The 20,636-nt window shown below is 39.5% G+C and overlaps 1 protein-coding gene and 1 long non-coding RNA gene across 7 annotated transcripts in view; one reads left to right on the plus strand and one right to left on the minus strand.

Annotated features, from left to right (window-relative positions):
* Nucleotides 1-14,879, minus strand: part of IFT56 (intraflagellar transport 56) — a 34,907-nt gene extending 20,028 nt beyond the window's left edge. For 2 of the 4 annotated variants that reach the window (XM_067042052.1, XM_067042053.1), the window contains exons 1-8: nt 14,539-14,654; nt 13,898-14,035; nt 11,320-11,412; nt 9,262-9,376; nt 7,668-7,717; nt 5,445-5,590; nt 4,359-4,530; nt 1,648-1,722 (exon numbers count right to left, since the gene is read on the minus strand). In XM_067042052.1, the coding sequence (XP_066898153.1) occupies nt 1,648-1,722; nt 4,359-4,530; nt 5,445-5,590; nt 7,668-7,717; nt 9,262-9,376; nt 11,320-11,412; nt 13,898-14,035; nt 14,539-14,541 (792 nt within the window). In that variant the 5' untranslated portion in view covers nt 14,542-14,654. Of the gene's footprint in view, nt 1-1,647; nt 1,723-4,358; nt 4,531-5,444; nt 5,591-7,667; nt 7,718-9,261; nt 9,377-11,319; nt 11,413-13,804; nt 14,036-14,538 lie in introns of all 4 variants that reach the window. The other 2 variants (XM_059074899.2, XM_067042054.1) reach the window with 2 other exon arrangements.
* Nucleotides 14,699-20,338, plus strand: LOC131763031 (uncharacterized). Of its 3 annotated transcripts, none has more exons than XR_010842067.1 (4): nt 14,699-14,796; nt 16,265-16,359; nt 17,616-17,770; nt 19,134-20,338. It is a non-coding gene; the product is annotated as an uncharacterized lncRNA (long non-coding RNA). The 3 variants fall into 3 exon arrangements; XR_010842069.1 differs by having other exon boundaries at nt 14,732-14,796; nt 16,225-16,359; nt 19,134-19,285; XR_010842068.1 differs by lacking the exon at nt 14,699-14,796 and adding an exon at nt 14,967-15,199 and having other exon boundaries at nt 16,225-16,359; nt 19,134-19,285.
* Nucleotides 20,339-20,636: the final 298 nt, after the last annotated feature.

Genomic DNA, 20,636 nt, shown 5'->3' on the forward strand with positions numbered 1-20,636 from the left:
GGTTACCAGTGGAGGGCGGGGCAATATAGGCGTGGGAGAATGGGAGGTACAAACTACTGCGTGTAAGATAGGATACAAAGATGTATTTGGACAACGCAGAGAACATAGTCAACATTTTGTAATAATTGTAAATGGAGTGTAATCTTTAAAAATTGTATAAACATCAGAAAAAAATTTTTAAATGACATTACTGTTGACCCTTGAACAACGGTGGAGTGGGTGGTTTAGAGGCACTGACCCTCCACACAGTTGAAAATCCGAGTATGATTTATAGTCAGCCACCCACATCCATGGTTCCTCCACATCTGAGGATTCAACCAACCTCAGACCGTGCAGTATTTACGACTGAAAAAACTGTGTATAAGTGGACTCATGCAGTTCAAACCCGTGTTGTAGAAGGGTCAACTGTACATTATCTAGGTGCTTTTTCTCGCCTGCCCTTTCTTGAGATATTTTCTTATTCTCCTTCTTTCAGCCACTTAAATACAAACGCTCTCTTGGAATCATGTTTTTCTCTGTTTTTAACCCTTTCTTCAACTATCACTACTCTTACGAAAACTCCTAAACCTGTTCTCTGGTCTTAATCTCTTTCCAAGTTTAATTTCCAGACTACTACCTCTAACACATCATTCTCCACAAAAATTAATCTGTTCTTTAATTTATAAACTAGACTAGAAGTGATAAGATTACAGGCAGAAGCTCATAATAAAAAATAACCACAGAAAACGCTATCTGTGATGGAGGCCTGAATTAGAGGAGGAACGGAATGAATATAAGACAATCCCAACAAAGAATTAATAGGATTAAGTGACTGAGTAGCTATCGGAGATAAAGGGGAAGAGAGAGTCTAAAACAGCTATGGTTTTCGGCATTCATACTCAGAGACTTGGTGCCAAAGAAGGTACAGAGAAATCAGAAGGAAAAGGATTAGTTTTTATTATTGCCATTTTCAGATAAGGAATCTGAAACTCAACAATATTAAATAATTTTCTCAGTGTCCTGGGTGTCTGAGTTGAATGTAGCTGCTTTGCACCCACTCTACTGCATAGTCAATGGAATCAAACTTGAAACTTCATTCGAATGTTTTTGTTTTTTTTTTCAGCAATGGCCATCATAGTCCAGCCCTAAACCTAACCCCCTTTTTACCTTTTCACTAATTAAAACTTTAATTTTTCACTGTGCCCCAGTGCAAATTTTCTGTTCTAGTAGATTCAAACTGCTCACAACCTATCACATATGCCTTCTTCATTCATTTATCCATGTCCCTGCCACAAATGAACCCTATAAATCCCAGTCATCTTCCAAAGACCAGCTCAAGCTTTACTTTCATCAGAATATCCTTCCCATTTATTACAACCCAAAGGGATATGTTCCTTTGTCTTTGCCAACAAAATGAACACGTGGATCTCACTGCCTTACACTTCTTTCTAAATGTTAAGTATGTATTACTGCCCTCCCAATAAGGATTTGCTTGAGGAAACAACCTGATACCTTAAACTCATTCTCTCTCCTCCACAGCAAGAAAGAGTTTACTTAAAGTAGAGAAATAGTTGTTGAGATGACTCCCTTCATTCATCTTTCTAACCACTGTGATGTACCAAAATAGGGTAGGCCTCAAGTCAGTCAAGACTGCAAACTATTATTCACCAGATTGTGCCTGATGAGCTCTTTGGCAAATTCAAAGGAAGAAGAAGCGTTGTCCATCAAGCTTTTGAGTTCTGCCTGAAATTAAAAAAGGAAAGCCTTATGAAAATGAGAACTGTATGGTTCTTATATCACATATAAAATGTTACATTTTATAGTTTACAAAGAATTTAACATGCTGTTCCATTTGTTCTGCAGGACTCTAAGAAATAATCAATGTAATTATTATTATCCTCATTCTACAGATGAGAACATTGAGGCTTATAAACATTAAGTGATTGAACCTTACACTAATCAGCAAGTTTGAAACTGGTGAACCCAAGTTTTTAGACTCCTAGAGTTAGTCTTTTCTCTCAGGTGACAAACTTTTAACAACTTAGGTTGATTCTGCAATCTGATCATTCCACCTATGTCCTGAATTTTCATACTATCTCCTTCCTGATGAATTGGCCTTAATTTACATGACGCAATTAACGTAACTTCTCCCCTCTATGTTATTATTAGACCTATCAGATCTCTTCCGTATTATCCTTCACCCTTAACTTCCCTTAGAAGAAATGGTCAGCCATTTCCACAGTGTCTTCACTAATGTCCTAGACTCACTTACCCCCTTCCTCAGCTTTCTGCTATTCCCATCTTGCCACTCTATAATTTTGATTAAGCCTCCTCACCTCCTTTTTCTACTTCCATCAGTGGGTACCTAAGCTTTTCTGGATAAAATAATGAAATCCTTGATTATTCTCACTAAGCACTACAAACTTTTTCTACCCGATGTCACATAGGAATGCACACCTATTCAGCAATGCATTTACTAATCTCCTCTCTTGTCCACAGCAGTAATTCCAAAGCCTTGGGTCAGCAGTCCCCAACCTTTTTGGCACTGGGGACCAGTTTTGTGGAAGACAATTTTTCCACAGACGGGGTGGGGGGGCAGGGGGATGGTTCAGACAGTAAGGGAGCAATGGGGAGTGCAGATGAAGCTTCGCTTGCTTGCCTTCCACTCACTTCCTGCTGTGCAGCCCGGTTCCTAGCAGGCAGCGGACAAATACCGGACTGTGGCCGGGGCTTGGGGACCCCTGCCTTGGGTAATATTAGGCTAGTTCAGCAGTTTTCAAGCTTCTGGATCTCAAGAAGTTTTTTAAATCTTAAAAATTATTAAGGATCCCAAAGAGTTTTTGTTTATGTGGGTTATAGCCATTCATATTTATTGTATTAGAAATTAAAACAGAAATTTTAAGTAATCAATTAATCAAAAGTAATAATAAACCCACTACATCCACTACACATTAACACAAATAACATGTTTTTCTTTAAAAAAACCGTATTTAGCAAAACAAAAATTTAGTGAGAAGAGTGCTGTTTTATATTTTTGCAAATCTCTTTAATGTCTGGCTTAACAGATGACAGCTAGATTGACATATCTGTATCTGCAATCCATCTATTTTAAAATCATGTTGTCTCTGGAAAACTTCACTACACACTCAAGTGCATGAAAGTGAAAAAACAAAATCTTTTAGTATTATGAGGACAGCTTTGATCTCAGGCAGGGCCAGCCAGGACTAAAGGTGAGGCAAGGGAGCTACCTAGGGCGCAAAATTTAAAGCAGCACTCACTGCACATAAAAAGATGTTCAACTTCATTAGTTATCGGGGAAATACAAATCAAAATTACAAGGAGCTTCCACTTCACATCCACTGGGATAGCTAGAATTAAAAAGTCAGATAACAACAACTGTTGGCAAGGATGTAGAAAAATTGAAACTCTTATACATTGCTAGTGGGAATGTAAACTGGTGCAGCCACTCTGGAAAACAGTATGACCCAACAATTCCACTCCTAGGTATATACCCAAGAGAAATGAAAACATGTTCAAAACATGTCCAAAAACATGGATACAAATGTTTACAGTAGCATTATTCATGATAGGAAGGAGGTGGAAACAATCCAAATAACCATCCCCTGACAACTGGAAAAATAAAATGTGGTATATCCATACAATGGAATACTATTCGGTCATAAAAATGAATGAAGTACTAAAACATGCTATAACATGATGAACTTTATAAACATTATGGTAAAGTAAAAGAAGCCAGTCATAAAAGATCACATATTATATGATTCCTTTTACAGGAAATATCCCAAACAGGCAAATCCATAGAGACAGAAAGTAGATTAAGTAGTTGCTTAGGGCTTGGTGAATGGGGGTTGATAGCTATAGGGTATGGAGTTTCTTTTTGAGGTAATGGAAATGTTCTAAAATTGACTGTGGTGGGAATTCCCTGGTGGTCTGGTGGATAGGATTCCGTGATTTCACTGCCGAGGCCGAGGGTTCGATCCCCCATCAGGGAACTAAGATCCCGCAAGCCTCATGGCACAGCCAAAAATAGAGGAAAAAAAAAAGTGAAAAAATAATCCGCCTGCCAATGCAGGGGAAACGTGTTTGATCCCTGGTCCGGGAAGATCCCACATGCTGTGGAGCAACTAAGCCCGTGTGCCACAACTACTGAGCCCGCATGCCACAACTACTGAAGCCTGCACACCTAGAGCCCGTGCTCCACAACAAGAGAAGCCACCACCATGAGAAGCCTGCACACTGCAACGAAAAGTAGCCCCCACTCGCTGCAACTAGAGAGAGCCCGCATGCAGCAACAAAGACCCAATACAGCCAAAATAGAAATTAAAAAAACAAAAAACAAAAACAAATTTCATCACTACCTCAGCAGCTTTGCCATTGTAAAGGCGAAAATGATTACAGGCCTTAAGATTGAGTGCGATGGTACTATCAGGAATTTGCTGAAGATAAACAGCCAGAACTTCTTGAGACACATCATAGTAATCCAGCTTGTAGTAACACAGGGCCACATAAACATTGAGGGCAAGGTACTCCCTATTAGATGAAAGAATTAAGGATTAACAATTTAAGTCTACTTCATAGAAATGTTGTCAAACTACAGACCTTTTTAATGGCTCAAATGGACAGCAAGGCAAAGAGGACATTTCTTCTTTCAAAGAAAAAAGAAGAATATAATCAGCGTAGCACCTTTCTTTTTGTATTATATTTAAGCGTTTTGACATAAGCAGAGTAAAAGATGACAACTAGAGGAGAAAGGGAAAAGTTCAACTACCACCTATTCATGTTTAAAAAAACTAACATAATCAGTAATCGAGTATAAACTCAAATAAGCAGACAAGGCAAGTAGATGTGACGACTGAGGATGCGAATGTGTGGGAGATTGTGGCAGTAAAGCAAAAGAAGGGAGAGGGAAGTGGACGAGATATTTTGGGGATGCAGGAGAGAAGCCAAGTGGTCAGTGATAAAGTTGGAACATTAATTCTTCAGAATGATTTGTTTCTAATTTTGTCAGCAATTACCTAGTGTGACTATAACACTGAAATTGATACACCTAGACCATGCATTTTCAACAGGTGTGATATCACCCCCAGAGGGGCAAAAATTGGTTCTTATGGAGAGGTGGAAAATCATACTCATTTTATATATAAAGCATAGATATACATACAGTACATAAACAGATATACAATATATCTATGGTATTGAAACTTCATGGGAGGGAAATTAACAGGGGAAAAGTCTAAAAAGCCTCCTTGGAAGGTCAATAATGAAATAAAGGTGGAGAAACCCTGATCTAGACAATAAGGAGTTCTTAATCTCACCAGATTATTAGCTAAATAGATTTGAACACATGGTGATATTAGATCCAAAGGACACTAGGTCCTCAGCCAAACTAGGTACAGAAGAAAGTAACAAAATGAGATTTCAAGGAGGCATAAATGGACACAGACCTGTTATCTAGCAGTATTCGCTTATAAATATCAATAGCTTCTTGGTAGTGAGATCGCATATAGTGGATTGAGGCCAAACTGAGTTGATCTTCTGTGATATCCTGAAGATTCTGATGAAAGTTCATCAATTTCTTCTCATCATTAAACTAAAATTGTAAGAGAGCAAAAGACGTGTAAAGATTCACATTAGAGTACGGTTACAGAAATCAACACCTACAAAATGGATATTTTAACTTCTCCTTCCCTTCAGCTTCTGGTGTTCTTTACCTCTCTTTCAGAGAAAGAATAAAAATAGTCTCTGGGGACTTACCTGGCAGCACGGTGATTAAGAATCTGCCTGCCAATGCAGGGGACACGGGTTCAAGCCCTGGTCCAGGAAGATCCCACATGCCGCGGAGCAACTAAGCCTGTGCGCCACAACAACTGAGCCTGCATTCTAGAGCCCACGAGCCACAACTACTGAAGCCCGTGTACCTAGAGCCTGTGCTCTGCAACAAGAGAAGCCACTGCAATGAGAAGTCCGTGTACCGCAACGAAGAGTAGCGGTTGCTTGCCACAACTAGAGAAAGCCCGCGTGCAGCAACAAAGACCCAACGCAGCCAAAATAAATAAATAAATAAACATTTTTTAAAATTAAAAAAAAAATAGTCTCTGGAGGCAGAGCCTTAATAATGGAAAGCCTTTAAGTTACAGCTCATATTAATTACTTGACACCCCTCTTCTTACCTTCTTTTTCTTTTCTATTTCTTTCTTTATATCTTCTCCCTTTCCTTTTTTTCTCTGTCTCTATCTTTTTTACATGCTGTTTATAAGAGAGACATTTAAAACAGAAGGACACAGAAAGATAGAGAGTGAAAGGATGGGAAAAGATACAATAAGCAAACACTAACCAAAAGAGAGCTGGTGGAGCTACACAAATATGACAAAGTAGTCTTTACATGAAGAGAGATTTTTGGAGATAAAGAGAGACATTTCATAATGATAAATGTTTCAATCCACTAGATGGACATAACAATTCTAAATCTGTAAACACTTAATGATAGTCTGCAAAACATGTAAAGCAAAAATCAAAAGAACTAAATTACAGAGAGACAGATAATTATCGCATGAATTTTTTTTTCGTTCCCTCCCCCCCGCCACCGCACTGCCCGGCTTGCAGGATCTAGCTACCTGGCCAGGGACTGAACCCATGCCCTTGGCAGCAAAAGAGCTGAGTCCCAACCACTGGACCAACAAGGAATTCCCAAAATTTTTAAATGCACCAAAAATAATTATTTTCAAATACTACCTTTGGACAATTACATAAACGTCCTGTAAAATAATTTAGCACTATCAATTAAAAGCTTTAAATTTTTATTGTTCTTACTCAGTAACTCAGAAAATCCATTTTAGGATGTTAGAATCACATTTTTATAATTAAAATAAAAACCAATCTGGAAGTTAAATAACTAGAAGTGTTGAATGAATTGTGGCACATGCATGTGATGGATTGTTATTTTTTAAAAGTCTGGTTTTTAAGACTAGTGACTCAGGGGTACACTCGTAAAATAAAGATAAGTTTAAAACAAAAGCAGAATACAAAAATATATATTTAACATGAATCCCATTCTGCAAAACAAACAAAAATACAAATATGCATATAAAAAATAATTATCCCAAAAGGAGACATGCCAAAAGGTTGAAATTCAGTTAGCTTTAAATATGGTAGATGTTATATCCTTTTATTGCATATTTATATTTTGCTTAATAGAATGTGTAATTATATAACATGAAAAATGATTTAAAAATCATTTTATGACATGATCAAAATTATTGCTGTAAGGCAATTCTGAAAGGTATGTATTTATTTTCAGGAGTTAGGACAAGGTGTCTTTGATTCTATTTCCTAAGAGACAGTAAGATGATGGAAACAAACTAATCCTAAATGACTGCTGCTTAGGAAGAACTAAAACCTAACATTTCTGAATAAATAAACAGAGTAAAAAAACATTAATGGGGAAGAAAGTCCTATAAAATTAACACCTGTATTCTACTTGTTCTAGAAATACCATTAACGAGAATTTCTACTTAATTTTCTTTCACCCTTGTTGATAACAAGAGAAAAATATTTTAAAAACAAAAAGTGTGAAGTCAATTATACGTCAATTAAAAAAAGATATACATAAAAATTTTTGTAAATCTTAAAACATTAAAACAAAAAGTGTGAAATAGGAACGTAAGTACCTTGTGAGCCAAGTGGAAGAGGAGGCGGTTTTGAAGTCGGCTTTTTGGAGCTGTGAAAAAAATCCAAGGTGCTGATTAAAGAACTCAATTGTCTATGGCACTTAGTCCCTTGCAGGAGTGACATGTGACGGATAAATCTTCCCAAATCCTTACCTATTGGATCCTGCTACGTCTCTGCTATAATATATTAATGTATATTAATTAATGTATATTAATTAATAATTAATGTATTATTTTAGTCTAGTCCTACTGCAGTAGCAGCAGCATCACCAAGAACCAGAAGGAAAATGCTCTAAGGTTCTGCTCTGGCTCACACTTCTTCCTCACTCTGTGGTGGTAAAGCATAGCACGGCACTCCTCGTGGTTCCAGCGGCAGCCAACCCTGTGTAGTTCACACACTGAACCAAACACTGGAAGCAAATGGTTACGGTCATCTCAATACATGTAGGAATTCACTCTCATTCAGCTGGTCTTCCAGTGTTCTTTGTTGATTCCTTCTGAAACCCCTTTTCATAATTACAGTGTCATATTTTCCTCAATACTAGCCCAGTCTCCATTTCATAGATCTTCTGGCACGATAATCTACCACCTAAAAGAGGGAGCCAAGCAAAAAGGTGAACACCTCTTAAGTTCCAGATCCCTTTTGTGCTCTTGGAGAATTTTCCTAATTCTAGACACTCAATCTTGTATCTCTTTACAGCAAAAAGTCATACTTCAATGTATGAAAAAGAAAAATATATATGGAAAGAGAGATAGCTACCTTGATCACCTTAGATGCGTCTAACTGTTCTAGGCACAGATAGTCTAGAAACATGAGATAAATAACTCAAAGGCCTTTAGAACTAAATTAGGAAAATTAGAATTCCACGACTCTGAACTGGAATTCTATCTAAATATGTATATATCAGTTAATTCTCTAAGATTTCTACCCTGAAATACATTCTTCCCTAACATATCTCCTAACAAACATTCTTTTGCCCACTTTCTCTACTTTTCTTTGAATTTAATTTGATTCATACTCTAATTATTCTTAATCTTTCCTCCCATAGTTCCCTTTTGCCCTACTCTATTTGCAAATTTGAGTCCAGTTCTCCTAAGATGACTGTTCTGGTAAGTAAAGAAAAAGGGAAGAAATCTGGATTCTTCAAGTTGGAATTACTTGGCTTCTCATTCAGAAGCAGGAAAAGAAGCTATAAAATGCACATTCATAACAGCTTGAACAACTATACCCAACTCCTACCAACAGCATGAACTTCCTACCACAGTGGAACCTAAGAAAGGCACCTTGCCCTTTTTCTTCTCTCATCCTTCTGCTTTTTGGCTTTAGCTTCTGAGGAGGTGAACTGGGGAGGGTAAGCAGCACACAGATTAACTCTCTTTTTAAACATAAAGTTGCTAAGATCCAAGATCCAATATTCTTTTTTTTTTTTTTTGATCCAATATTCTTTGAAGAGTAAAACTTTATTTTTTTTTTTTAGCTTTCTAATGTTACTTGATTTTTCCTCCAAAGAAAAAGGAATTAAATAAGTTTTAAAATCTTCAAAATGACTCTTACTATTAGTGAGAATACCAGATATTAAAAGGGCCCATTTACCTTTAAATCCAGCTTCTTCAGCTTGTTTATACATTCCAAGAAAAAAGTAGGTACAGGCTAGGTTCACCCAGACTTCAGGATTGCAATTTTCCTCTTCCGTTGCATTTTCATATTCCTGAAACATACATTAAGCAGTGATGCCTTTCAGCAGTAGGGTAATCAATGGGCCATTCCTTTATGTATAATGGGATAGGAGTTCTCTGTGATTGGGCAACTTCACATTTAGGGACTTCTATATGCTCCTTACCTATTCTATACCTGTAATATGAAATACTGAAGCTAAGGCTCAATCCTACCCATGCAGGGCTGTTGTCCACATAACCTTACACTTGTTTTCTTTTTCCCCTTTTAATATTGATATGGGCTAACAAACTGCAGAAATGAAAAGCAACTAAAATATTTTCTTTTTGCTAAATTAAAAAGACATAAAAAAGATGCCTTATTAAAAATGCATAGGTTCAGTTAACTTAAAATCTGATAACCTTAACACCCTACAAATTTCATTTCATTCTAATTGTTCTCTGGCTTTGTTTATTTGGCTTTACACTTTTAAAATTTGGTGTGTTCTTCTGTTTTTTTTTTTTTTTTTTCCCTGTTAAGGACAGTTTCTGAGATTCATTTTATTTTTAAAATAAAAATAAAATTTTATTTTATTTCATTTCGTTTTATTTTTGGCTGCATTGGGTCTTTGTTGCTGCGCACGGGCTTTCTTTAGTTGCAGTGAGCAGTGGCTACTCTTTGTTGCAGTGTGCAGGCTTCTCATTGTGGTGGCTTCTCTTGTTGCGGAGCACGGGTTTTAGGCACACGGGCTTCAGTAGCTGTGGCACACGGGCTCTAGAGCGCAGGATCAGTAGTTGTGGCACACGGGCTTAGCTGCTCCGCAGCATGTGGAATCTTCCTGGACCAGGGATTGAACCCATGTCCCTTGCATTAGCAGGCAGACTCTTAACAACTGTGCCACCAGGGAAGTCCCTCCATAAACTCCTTTACTATTTATCAGCCTTCCCCAGATGCCTTTTTTCTTTCTTACTCTGTTTGGGCTACTCTCTTTTCTCCTATATCTTTCACATATACTACCAGATCCTATTCTGCCCTTTTCACATTTTCACTTTTCCTTCACTGATTTTGTTGGTTTTGTTCATATCACTTCCTCATTACCTGATCTTGGATTCTTTTCATTTTAGTAGTGCAGGTTATTTTAATATCCTTAGATTACACTTTGAGAGTAAGAATATGTGGGAAAGTTCCAAACAATTTCATTTATGAATTAAAAATTATTTGACATAAGGCATCTACAATTTTATCTAGATCCATAATTGCATAGATTGTTAATTACATTGCAGGGTTTACAATGACCAAGAAAAAAAAACTTTCAAAGCTATACTTAAAAAATATAAAGATAATATAATCTTTCCTATGTCTAAAATTAACCACGCAAAACAACAATGAACTTCTTTTTGAGAAAAGAATCGTGAAATTTTTTATCAAAAGGGCTTATTTTTCTTCTCCTGAAGACTTCCTTAAGAAAGACTAATATTAGGGGCTTCCCTGGTGGCGCAGTGGTTGCGAGTCCGCCTGCCGATGCAGGGAACACGGGTTTGTGCCCCGGTCCGGAAGGATCCCACATGCCGCGGAGCGACTTGGCCCGTGAGCCATGGCCACTGAGCCTGCGCGTCTGGAGCCTGTGCTCTGCCAACGGGAGAGGCCACAGCAGTGAGAGGCCCGTGTACAGCAAAAAACAAACAAAAAACCCCACTAATATTAATATATTGAACAATCTCATTAGTATATATTTAAAAGGAAAAAGTAAACAGACATAGATAAATACGCTTGAACATATATAGAAGATTTCTGAGGCAACACATCAAAAAAGAGCCAATGGTTACTTCTGTTAACAAAGAAATAGGATTGAGGAAAGCATACAGGGTGACTTTTCCTTTTTCCTTTGTTCCCTTCTATATTGTTTGAATTTTACCATGAGCATGTATTATTATAATACAAAGCTTAATAACTTTTCAAAACCATTCTGTTACAAAAAAAAAGTTTCTTTAAACTAACCTCCAAAGCTCTCTTGTAGTCACCCAGATGAAAAGCACAGTATCCAATCCACAAATTAGTGTCTTCTTCTTGTTCGCCAACATGACGTTTGAACTTTACATTAAAATTTCATGAAAAAAAAATCATGAATACTTTGAATAGTACAATCTCTGTTAAACACTGCTATGTTATTAATGAACAATAGGAAATCACAAATTATAGAAGCAAGATAATCTCAGTTTAATTAAACTGATACCTACAGAACTCAGCACAATTACCTTTACCTCAAATATTTCACAATTGTTTTTCTGTGTTTACTGACTCCAGAAAGTATTTAAGAGCTATCCTCATAAAAATTCTGGGTGATATACAAGGAACATAAGAATTATGTGAAATATTTAATGCCAAATAACTGAAAGTGAACTTAAGTGATGGACTCAAGGCCACACACAGCCAGTAGGTGTGGCGGCAGGGCCCACCGCAGTCCATGGACTCCAAAGCCCATGTTTTCACCCCTCCATGCTCCACCCCGCATTCATCTTCACGCTTCAAACCTGTCCCGTGAGCACACACGTATATTTACTATAGGTTAAAACCTTTCATTGAGGACAAGCCATTAAATCATTCTATTACCCTTCAACAGGCTTACCAGGGCCTGCAAGAATTAAAGATGTTTAGAAGACCACCTAATCATTTATGTCCATTTTGAAAAATTATTCATGAAATCATCAGCCAATGAAAGAAAAGTCCTGTTCTGGAGGAAAGGAGTGAGACCTTGAAGGAGGAGTCTGAACGACCATGACAAGGTGAGATTTTTTTTTCACTCTATATGGTGGTAAGTTAAAAACATGGGTAAAAAAGTAAAAATTAAACAGATCATCGTTGATCTGTGGTGACCTAAATAGGAAGGAAATATAAAAAAGTGTTTATATATATACGTATAACTGATTCACTTTGCTATACAGCAGAAACTAACACAACACTGTATAGCAACTATACTCCAATAAAAATTAATTTAAAAGTAAAATTAGGGCTTCCCTGGTGGTGCAGTGGTTGAGAGTCCGCCTGCCGATGCAGGGGACACGGGTTCGTGCCCCGGTCTGGGAAGATCCCACGTGCCGCGGAGCGGCTGGGCCCGTGAGCCATGGCCGCTGAGCCTGCGCGTCCGGAGCCTGTGCTCCGCAACGGGAGAGGCCACAACAGTGAGAGGCCCGCGTACTGCAAAAAAAAAAAAAAAAAAAAACCTCAGGTGCCTCGACCATTACAAGATGAAGACATCTGTTGATACTTTCTTGTCTGAATAAGAACTTACTCCTGTAGCTAACTCCATAATATTAGAAATTCTCCTCTCACCAAATACTGTGAATTTGAGTACAGTGCCTTAAGTCTGAAGAAATTCTTATTTGAGGTCTCCCTGAATTTGCCCTAGGAATTCCCTGGAGCCACAGGAGAGCTCACAAGACTTCCTCATCCTAAATCACGGCAGTTTCCATTCCCATCCATCCTGGCACTTTGGCTACCTAAGAATGAAAGCGTAGTGCAGAACCTCCCTGACAACTTACAGACAGCATGGGATTACACAATAAGGAAAGTGTGGTCACTGCCTCAAAGAAAAGAGAAGAGAAAAAGAGACCGACAAAAATTACACATGTATCTACCACTCAGTCCACTGATTTACAGGGCTAGATGGTCCTTCCAAGTCAACTCCCCCACTTTGAAGATGAGAAAGCTGATGCCAGAAGAGTTAAGCAATGTGCTCAATACCAGAGCACTGGCAAGAAACACAGGACTATACGTGAAAGACTGAGAAAGATATATAAAGCTAATTAAAACACGTGTTGTTGATAGAGTAATATGGCTGTTGTAGTGCTTTAGAGAAATTATTACGGAACACAGCCAGGCTGTGCTGTCAAAACTCTTCATCTCTTCATTCTTTGGTGTACCCCTTCGTTCTTCTATAACATATGCTTCCCAGAAAGCCGTTTCCCAAAGTGCAGCATCTTTGGAACATCTACATCAGAAGCACTTAGGCTACTTGCCCAAAATACGGGTTCCTGAGAACCACTGTAAGCTGATTCTGTAGAGAATCAGAACCCTTAGGGCAGGAGTCCAGGAATGTACATTTTAATAAGTACCCTAATTCTGATGCATATTAAAAGTTGAGAACTTCTGCCATAGAGATTTGAAATATCTTCAGAAGATACAGTATTTTTAGACAATAAGCATGAAACAGGGTAGAATTATTTAAATTTGATCAGAATGTTATAACATATAATAGGAATAAACCATAAATTGGTCAGGGGGTGGAATGAGCAACTGACACTGTATTAAATGTTCCTCTACATTTTTAGGCTGGATTCATCATCAGTGGGACTAGATATAATTAAAAGTGTCCCTCGAGAAATAAGTCTATCGTTTTAGTTCACCTTTAATCAGGTTTATAGTTAACTTGGAATCTGGAATCTGTGCCTGACAAGATTTACACAAAGTCCCAGAATGCACCCACCTGTTCCAACAGCATAGCAACCAGCATTCACCCATGCATTCCTCTATATTCTGGTTATTCACCTCCTAAGAAGCAACCTTCTTTGGACATTACCTCCAACAGGGTAATAGCTCCAGTGAAATCTCTTTGTGAAAGTAGCTCCTCTAGTTTTGGAATCTTCCTACCTTTCTTCTTTCTTTTGTCAGTATGCTGTAGGTCCCTGCCCACAGCAGGTTTGGCCCTTGAAAGCATCTGTGAAAGAAACAACAAAGACAGCTGTATGATCCCATTCTGATGGTCAATATTAAACTGAGAGTGACGGCTCCGGGATTTATAAGTCAAATCCTTAACAACGAACCCCAGGTAAGCGTATTCAAATTCTTTCTGTAACATGTTATTTTACGAAAAGGGCCATCACCCTGTGTTTGAGCTAACGAAACTGCTACTCCCTAGTTCTTTATCTCCCCCAATTAGAGTGAGGTAAGAGATGCTTTCACGCAGCTGCTATCATCTCAGCCTTCCCTTGGTCCGCTTTCCATCCCACGCGCAGCTCAGGAGTGGGGAAATGGAGAAGCAGGAGGGAAGAAACAACGATATATTTACAACTGCATCCCTGTCCCCCGTGGGAACACGGGGAGGCCACAGACATCATCCTGTGCTGACAATCTTAGACAACCCAAAAGTATGTCTGGAACCTCTAATCTCCAGTCCCAGGACCTACTCAAAGTTCTCCCTCACTGTTCAAAGCCACTAACCATCTTGGCGTCAGTCCTAAGAAACCCCTCTGCAGACAGAAGAAGGCCGGGCCTCAGCGCGCCTCGGCATCCCCAAAGCTCGCTCGGTCTCCACAGCAACCCCGCCGGGGGCCTGGTCCGTGCCTGAGTAGCGCTCGCCGGAGAACCGGTGCCCTCCACTTCTTGGTTCCGCTGGGCTTTCACCGCTGCAGGAGTGAAAGTTTCTCCGGAGGAGAGCGTTGTTCTCTGTGCTGAGAGCGAGAGTTTGACTCTATCTCCGTGAGTTTACTTTAGGAAAAAGCGAATTAGAATGGCATTGTTTTTCAAATACAAGTTTCCCGGGAAAGTAATTTTCAAGGACCACTTCCGATTTGGACCGCGTTGGGCTCCTGAGCAGCACGGGGCGCTGACTGGCACGTGATCGCCGTCTCCTGTGCAGCGCCGGAAAGCTTGGAAAAAAATTTCTGCCAAACAGAGGAAGCCGATGTTTGGAGGCGGGAGTTCACCAGAATACGGTTTCTTATTTCCATAGATAAAGCTCCCCTTGTGATGTGACGTTATATTGTGATTCCTGCTTACAGAATTTAGAATAGAACCTCTGATTTGTTAGAAATAGGGAAACCCAAGATGGAGTCACAGTGGCCAGTGTGGCACCCATCTTGATTGTTTCTAAAGATCTGATGTAAGATTTGGAATATGTAAATTAAGATAACTGGAGGGTGAAGTCAAATAAGTAAATTGATTTTTTTTTTTTTTGGTGGTGGGAGTTGGCTGTGTCACAGGGCTTGTGGGATCTTAGTTACCCAACCAGGGATCAAACTCGGGCCTTCGTCAGTGCAAGCCTGGAGTTCTAACGGCTGGACCACCAGGGTCCAGTAAATTGTTTTCAAAGATGTGCGGAAAGACTTAAAGAAAGATGCATAACATGAGTTGTGCGTTTAAGTTTTATTCGCGATCTTTCTGAGAACTGAAGCGTGGGAGATAGCCACTCAGTAAACTGTGGCAACTACGCGGTAGAGGTAGGGGAGAAGCCAGTTTACATGATTTTTGGCCAGGGCATACCTGAAGTCAAGCATATATTTTGGTAAGATTATTACTAATTGTAAAGAACAGATGTCTCCAGTTAATCTTTTCAGCTTTTCTGTGTATGGGAACATGCAAGAATCTAGGGTCATTAAAATTCTTCCTGAGATATACATCTAACTATCTGTGGGACCTGCCTATTCGTGTGCGTCCAAAGCACAGATGCCTTATTCTGTGTTCGCCTTAAATTCCTCTAAGAGTCCTACTGTCAGTCAGCAACTGCGGTGGGTTACAACTGAACTCTTGTGGAAATGGGTGGTGAGCAATGCTCTTTGTCTTAGCGATCCTAATTTTTCGGGGTCCACACCTGTATGTTGACTTTAAAAAATGCACAACCTAAAGTTGACAGTTATATTTTATTTGGGGAACCTTACTAAGGACTATAGCCCAGGAATTAGCTTCTCAGATCTCTCTGAAGAACTGTTCCAAAGAGGTAAGTGAGGAGCCAGGATATATAGGAGTTTTTGCTGGAAAAAAAAATGTAGTCAAACTTCAAAAGATTACTGCTAATTACAAAAAACAGACATCTCAAGTAAAGGGTTTTAATGCTTTTCTATGTATGGGAAGATGCACGTGCCTGGGCTCATTGAAATTATTCCTTTGATATGCATCTTAACTATCTAGGGCCAGTATCCTCTTTTTCTCCACCCTGAATTCCCCTCAGGATGCACTGTCAGGGCAGCTGCAGTGACTGTTGGCTTGATGGAAGACAGCATTTTTTGTTTACTGAAATGGCAGGCAACATTTTTTTGTCCACAGGTAAGTAAGGCTCCTTGTTGCTGGGGTTGTAACTGTTGCACCCTAGGGATTGTACTTCACAAAAGACAGGGTCTGAGTGCAGTTGCTGGAGAAGGGTCTCGATGGACCACATGCACTACGCTCGCTGGAGACTGCCCGTGTCAGAAGCTGCTGTAGTAGAAGGTGATTGCTGAGAAAAGCCAGTGCCACACTTGTTGCCGCTGCCTACATCTAGAACCCGTGCCTGCCGTTTGCATTGAGGATGCCTCCCTTCCCCTATCTCTCTTCAGAGTGATTCCTTAAACCCTTTATTTTCTTTACTATTGGGTGTGACTAATTTGAGTGTATTGAGTGCAATAAGCCAAGTGATTTTAGCCTCTTATACAATTGGCTCATGACATGTTTTATGACTTCTCAATCCCACCATTCTTCCCTGGCCTTGTTGCTTTGGCTTGTGGAAAACACCCGCACACAGTAAGGAACTATAATATGTGCTGGGTGGGCGACTTAATTTATGTGTCTTACCCCTGAACCCAGTTAACGCAGATGCAGGGGTAGTCTAAAATCACCGAATCATGGAGTATTAGAGCTGGAAGGGACCTTTAAAGGACATCTAGTCCAACCCTCAGAATTAACTGACTAAGGAACTAACATCTGGAGAAGTGAAGTAATTCTCCCAAGTGTATAGATGGTTGTGTTATAGTCGAATTCCATTACATACCCCTGGAATAACTAGCCCTGTAGAGACTCAGGTGCACCATAAGCTCATAGAAGGCAGGTATGACTTCTTAGATTCTTTTTCATCCTCCTTGCACTCTAGCTCCTGTCCCCGCCCCTCACCCTCACCCCCAATCACTTAGAGAGTAAATGAGTGACTGCATATCTTCATTGCCTGATGTATACACTTTTGTATACATACAAACAGGGAAAAAGACACATACCAAAGGCACATGCATAGTTTCCCCTCCAGCCCCCACCCTCTGGGAACCACTAACCCATCTTCTCTCCATATGGATTTGCCTATTCTGGACATTTCATATAAATGAAACCATACAAAGAGAGGTCCACATACCATATGTCTAAATACTGAAACATTTAAAATCAGCCTAGCAAACTGTTAAAATGTTTTATCTTCTTGCCTTGACAAATACACCGTCACAAAGAGGGTCACGTTCCAATTTAGAATCCTCAGACTTCTTGGAATGCTGTTGGGAGAGGTGGCAGTGTGGAGAGAGCTACCTCCAGTGCTCACTCAACCCACGCCCTTCTCTTCTCAGCCCATCTCTTCTCTTCTCCATCCCGCACCATGAGGGGCTCTGCGTGTGCGTGGCCGCCCAGCCCCCAAGTGCAAGGGTAGTCACCCGCTCTCCTGTGAGCAGTCGCCCCCAGTAGCCCTAAAGGGAGGACACACGCTGGGAAGAGACTGGCTCAGGTAAGGAAACAGGCCTGGGGTGGTATGGGCAGGGAATTCCGAGTCCTAGGCACCGTGGTATGGTGCGGAGGGCTGTAGGAACCCCTCAGCTCCATTGCCTCTTCACACCTGGTGCAGGGTGCTGTCAGAGCACAGAGCCCAGGGCAGGGACCCCTTTCGCCAAGGTCTAAGGGCATTGTTGCTTATTGTACTGTAAACAACCTTGTTGATCTTGCTAAATCCATTGAAATGATCTCTGATTTCCAGTAGTTTGTGATACTGCTTTAAACCTCTAAATCCCTGTAGAAGCTGTTTGAACTGTAGCTGTAATTATGAAGGGTAGAATATGGCATTGACTGTACTTGAGAAGAAGTTATTATTCCCAGCTATAGCTCTAAGAATCTAATGTGTTATGAAACATGTAATAACATAGACACACAAAAGCTGGTTGCAGGGATTAGAGACAAAGTTGGAATTTGCAACTTTATTGCAGTTGCAATAGAACAGCAGTTTCTGAAGAATTGTAAAAATGACCCAGGTTGTGATGATGGTTGTATGCCTATGTAAATTTACTGAAAAACATTGAGCTGTATACTTAAAACAGCTGAATTTTATGATATGTGAATTGCATCTTGCTAAATCTGTGTTCTTTTGGGGGGTTGTTTTTTAAGATGGTCCCGATCTGAGCTTGGAGTGATGTTTTGGAGTCCCCGTTGCTCCAATTTAGCCCTGATGCACAGTGATACTTACGGCTGGTCCTTGGAAACCACCTGTCAATCACCAGGGCCATGACTTGCTAAGGGAATATGAAAGACAGTAAGAAGTTTTGGCATTTCTTGCTCAGGTGGATTTTCCTTAAGGAAAAGTCTCATGAAAAGAACCCTCAACATTTCTGCTGTAGAACCACAGCAACTCTATTCATTAGCTCTGTTGAGTGCTATTAGGTGTTGTTTTTTTCCTTTTGTTCACTAGTTTCACAAAGATTCTACCTTACCATCAAAAAGAATGTTTTAAAAACCAAACTTTATCCCACTCCCTTGCAGTGAGTTATGGGCTCATGGCGAAAGGATCCCCCACTTCTGACTGTTCTAAGAAAGAGCAAGAAATACTCTGGGATTAAGCATTTGAAAAAATACTCCTGGGACTTTCCTGATGGTCCAGTGGATAAGACTCTGCACTCCCAATGCAGGGGGCCCGGCTTAGATCCCTGGTCGGGGAACTAGATCCTGCATGCATGCCTCAACTAAGAGTTCGCATGCCACAACTAAGAAGTCCACATGCGGCAACTAAGACCCAGGGCAGCCAAAATAAATAGATATTTAAAAAAACACTCAAAAAAATACATTTTTCAATCATTTTAAAATAACATTTTTTCTCATTACAGAAGTACTACATATTCACCATGGAAAGTTTGGAAGATGCTGAGAATTAAAATGAAGAAAATGTAATTATCTATAAGTTTATAACCACCTATTAACACCTGTTAACATTTTGCCTTTTAAAAAGTGATTTAACCAGTACTAAAGGATAATGTAATTGTAGCTGAACTACTAATAAATTGGAGAACTATGTAATAAGAAATCTATAGGTGATAATTGTTGAAGCTAGGTGATGGGTACATGAGTGCTTATTATACCATTCTATTTTTATATAGAAAATTTCCATAATCCAAAAATAAAAAAGAGGTATCTATTTGAAAACTCCCCAATTTTTCTGTATGGCCAAATTTTTAACTGAAATGAATTAAAAACATAGGAGTCAATATTTATTTCAATATAAAAGCTAACTTGCATTTATCCTAGTTAAAACTAAGTCTATGTGATGGTACTGAGCAAATGAATTTTCAACTTCTGATTGTTAATGTAAGTGTTTATTTGGTGAAAAGATAATTGGAAAATCAGAAAGCAATATAGACATCATGACATGTGCACAGGAAAAATACTAGGTGTTGCAATCCCATGATCCCTAAAAGAAGAAACTCCCTGTGTCAGCCGGCTGCCGAGGTGCGGATCCTCGGAAGGTCCGTTTTAGTTCATCCCCTAGTGCTGAAGGCAGCTGCTAGTAAGAGCTGAAGGTGACATAGAGTTGTGTGCTTTGAAGTCAGCAAGACCTGAATTTGAATCCTGCCTCCCCTGCTCCTACTGGTGTGAGGGGGTTACTTAACTTCTCTGAGGTGAAATAGAGGTACTGTAAATAGAGGTACTAAAACCCACCTCACTGATTTGTTTAAGATTCACCTGAGATCATTTATAAGTGAAAGGTGGTATAACATAATGGTTAAGCCTGTAGCTTCAGGAGATAGACTGCCTGGGTTCAGTTCTTGGCTCTAGTACTTGCTTTAGCTGTGTGACCTGGGCAAATCACTTAACCTCTCTGGGCTTCAGTTTTCTCACCTGTAAATGGTAGATGATAATACTAGTTCTTACCTCCTAGGTCCATTGGTTGTGAAAGTTAAACAAACTATACACAGAAAGCATTTAGAACAGTGCTGGGCACACGGTCAACGCTATTACATGTGCTTCCGTCTTCATATTATTTTTTTTATTGAGATATAATTTACATGCCATAAATTTCACTACTTTAAAGTGTACAATTTTATGGGGTTTTTGTATGTTCACGGGAACGTACGTCACCGTTATCTAATTTTAGAATGTTTTCGTTACCTCCAAAAGAAACGTGTGCCTGTTAGCAGTCACTCCCTATTCACTCTTTTCCTGGGCTCCTGACAGCCATCAGTCTATTTTCTGTCTCTGTGGATTTGCCTAATCTGGACATTTCATGTAAATGGAATCATACAGTATATGACCCTTTATCTTTGCCTTCTTGCACTTAGCATAACGTTTTCCAGGCTTATTCACATTATAGGATATACTAGTAGTTCATTCCT

The sequence above is a fragment of the Kogia breviceps genome, chromosome 9 (genome assembly GCF_026419965.1).
Source record: "Kogia breviceps isolate mKogBre1 chromosome 9, mKogBre1 haplotype 1, whole genome shotgun sequence".
In the NCBI taxonomy this organism is placed as follows: Eukaryota; Metazoa; Chordata; class Mammalia; order Artiodactyla; family Physeteridae; genus Kogia; species Kogia breviceps.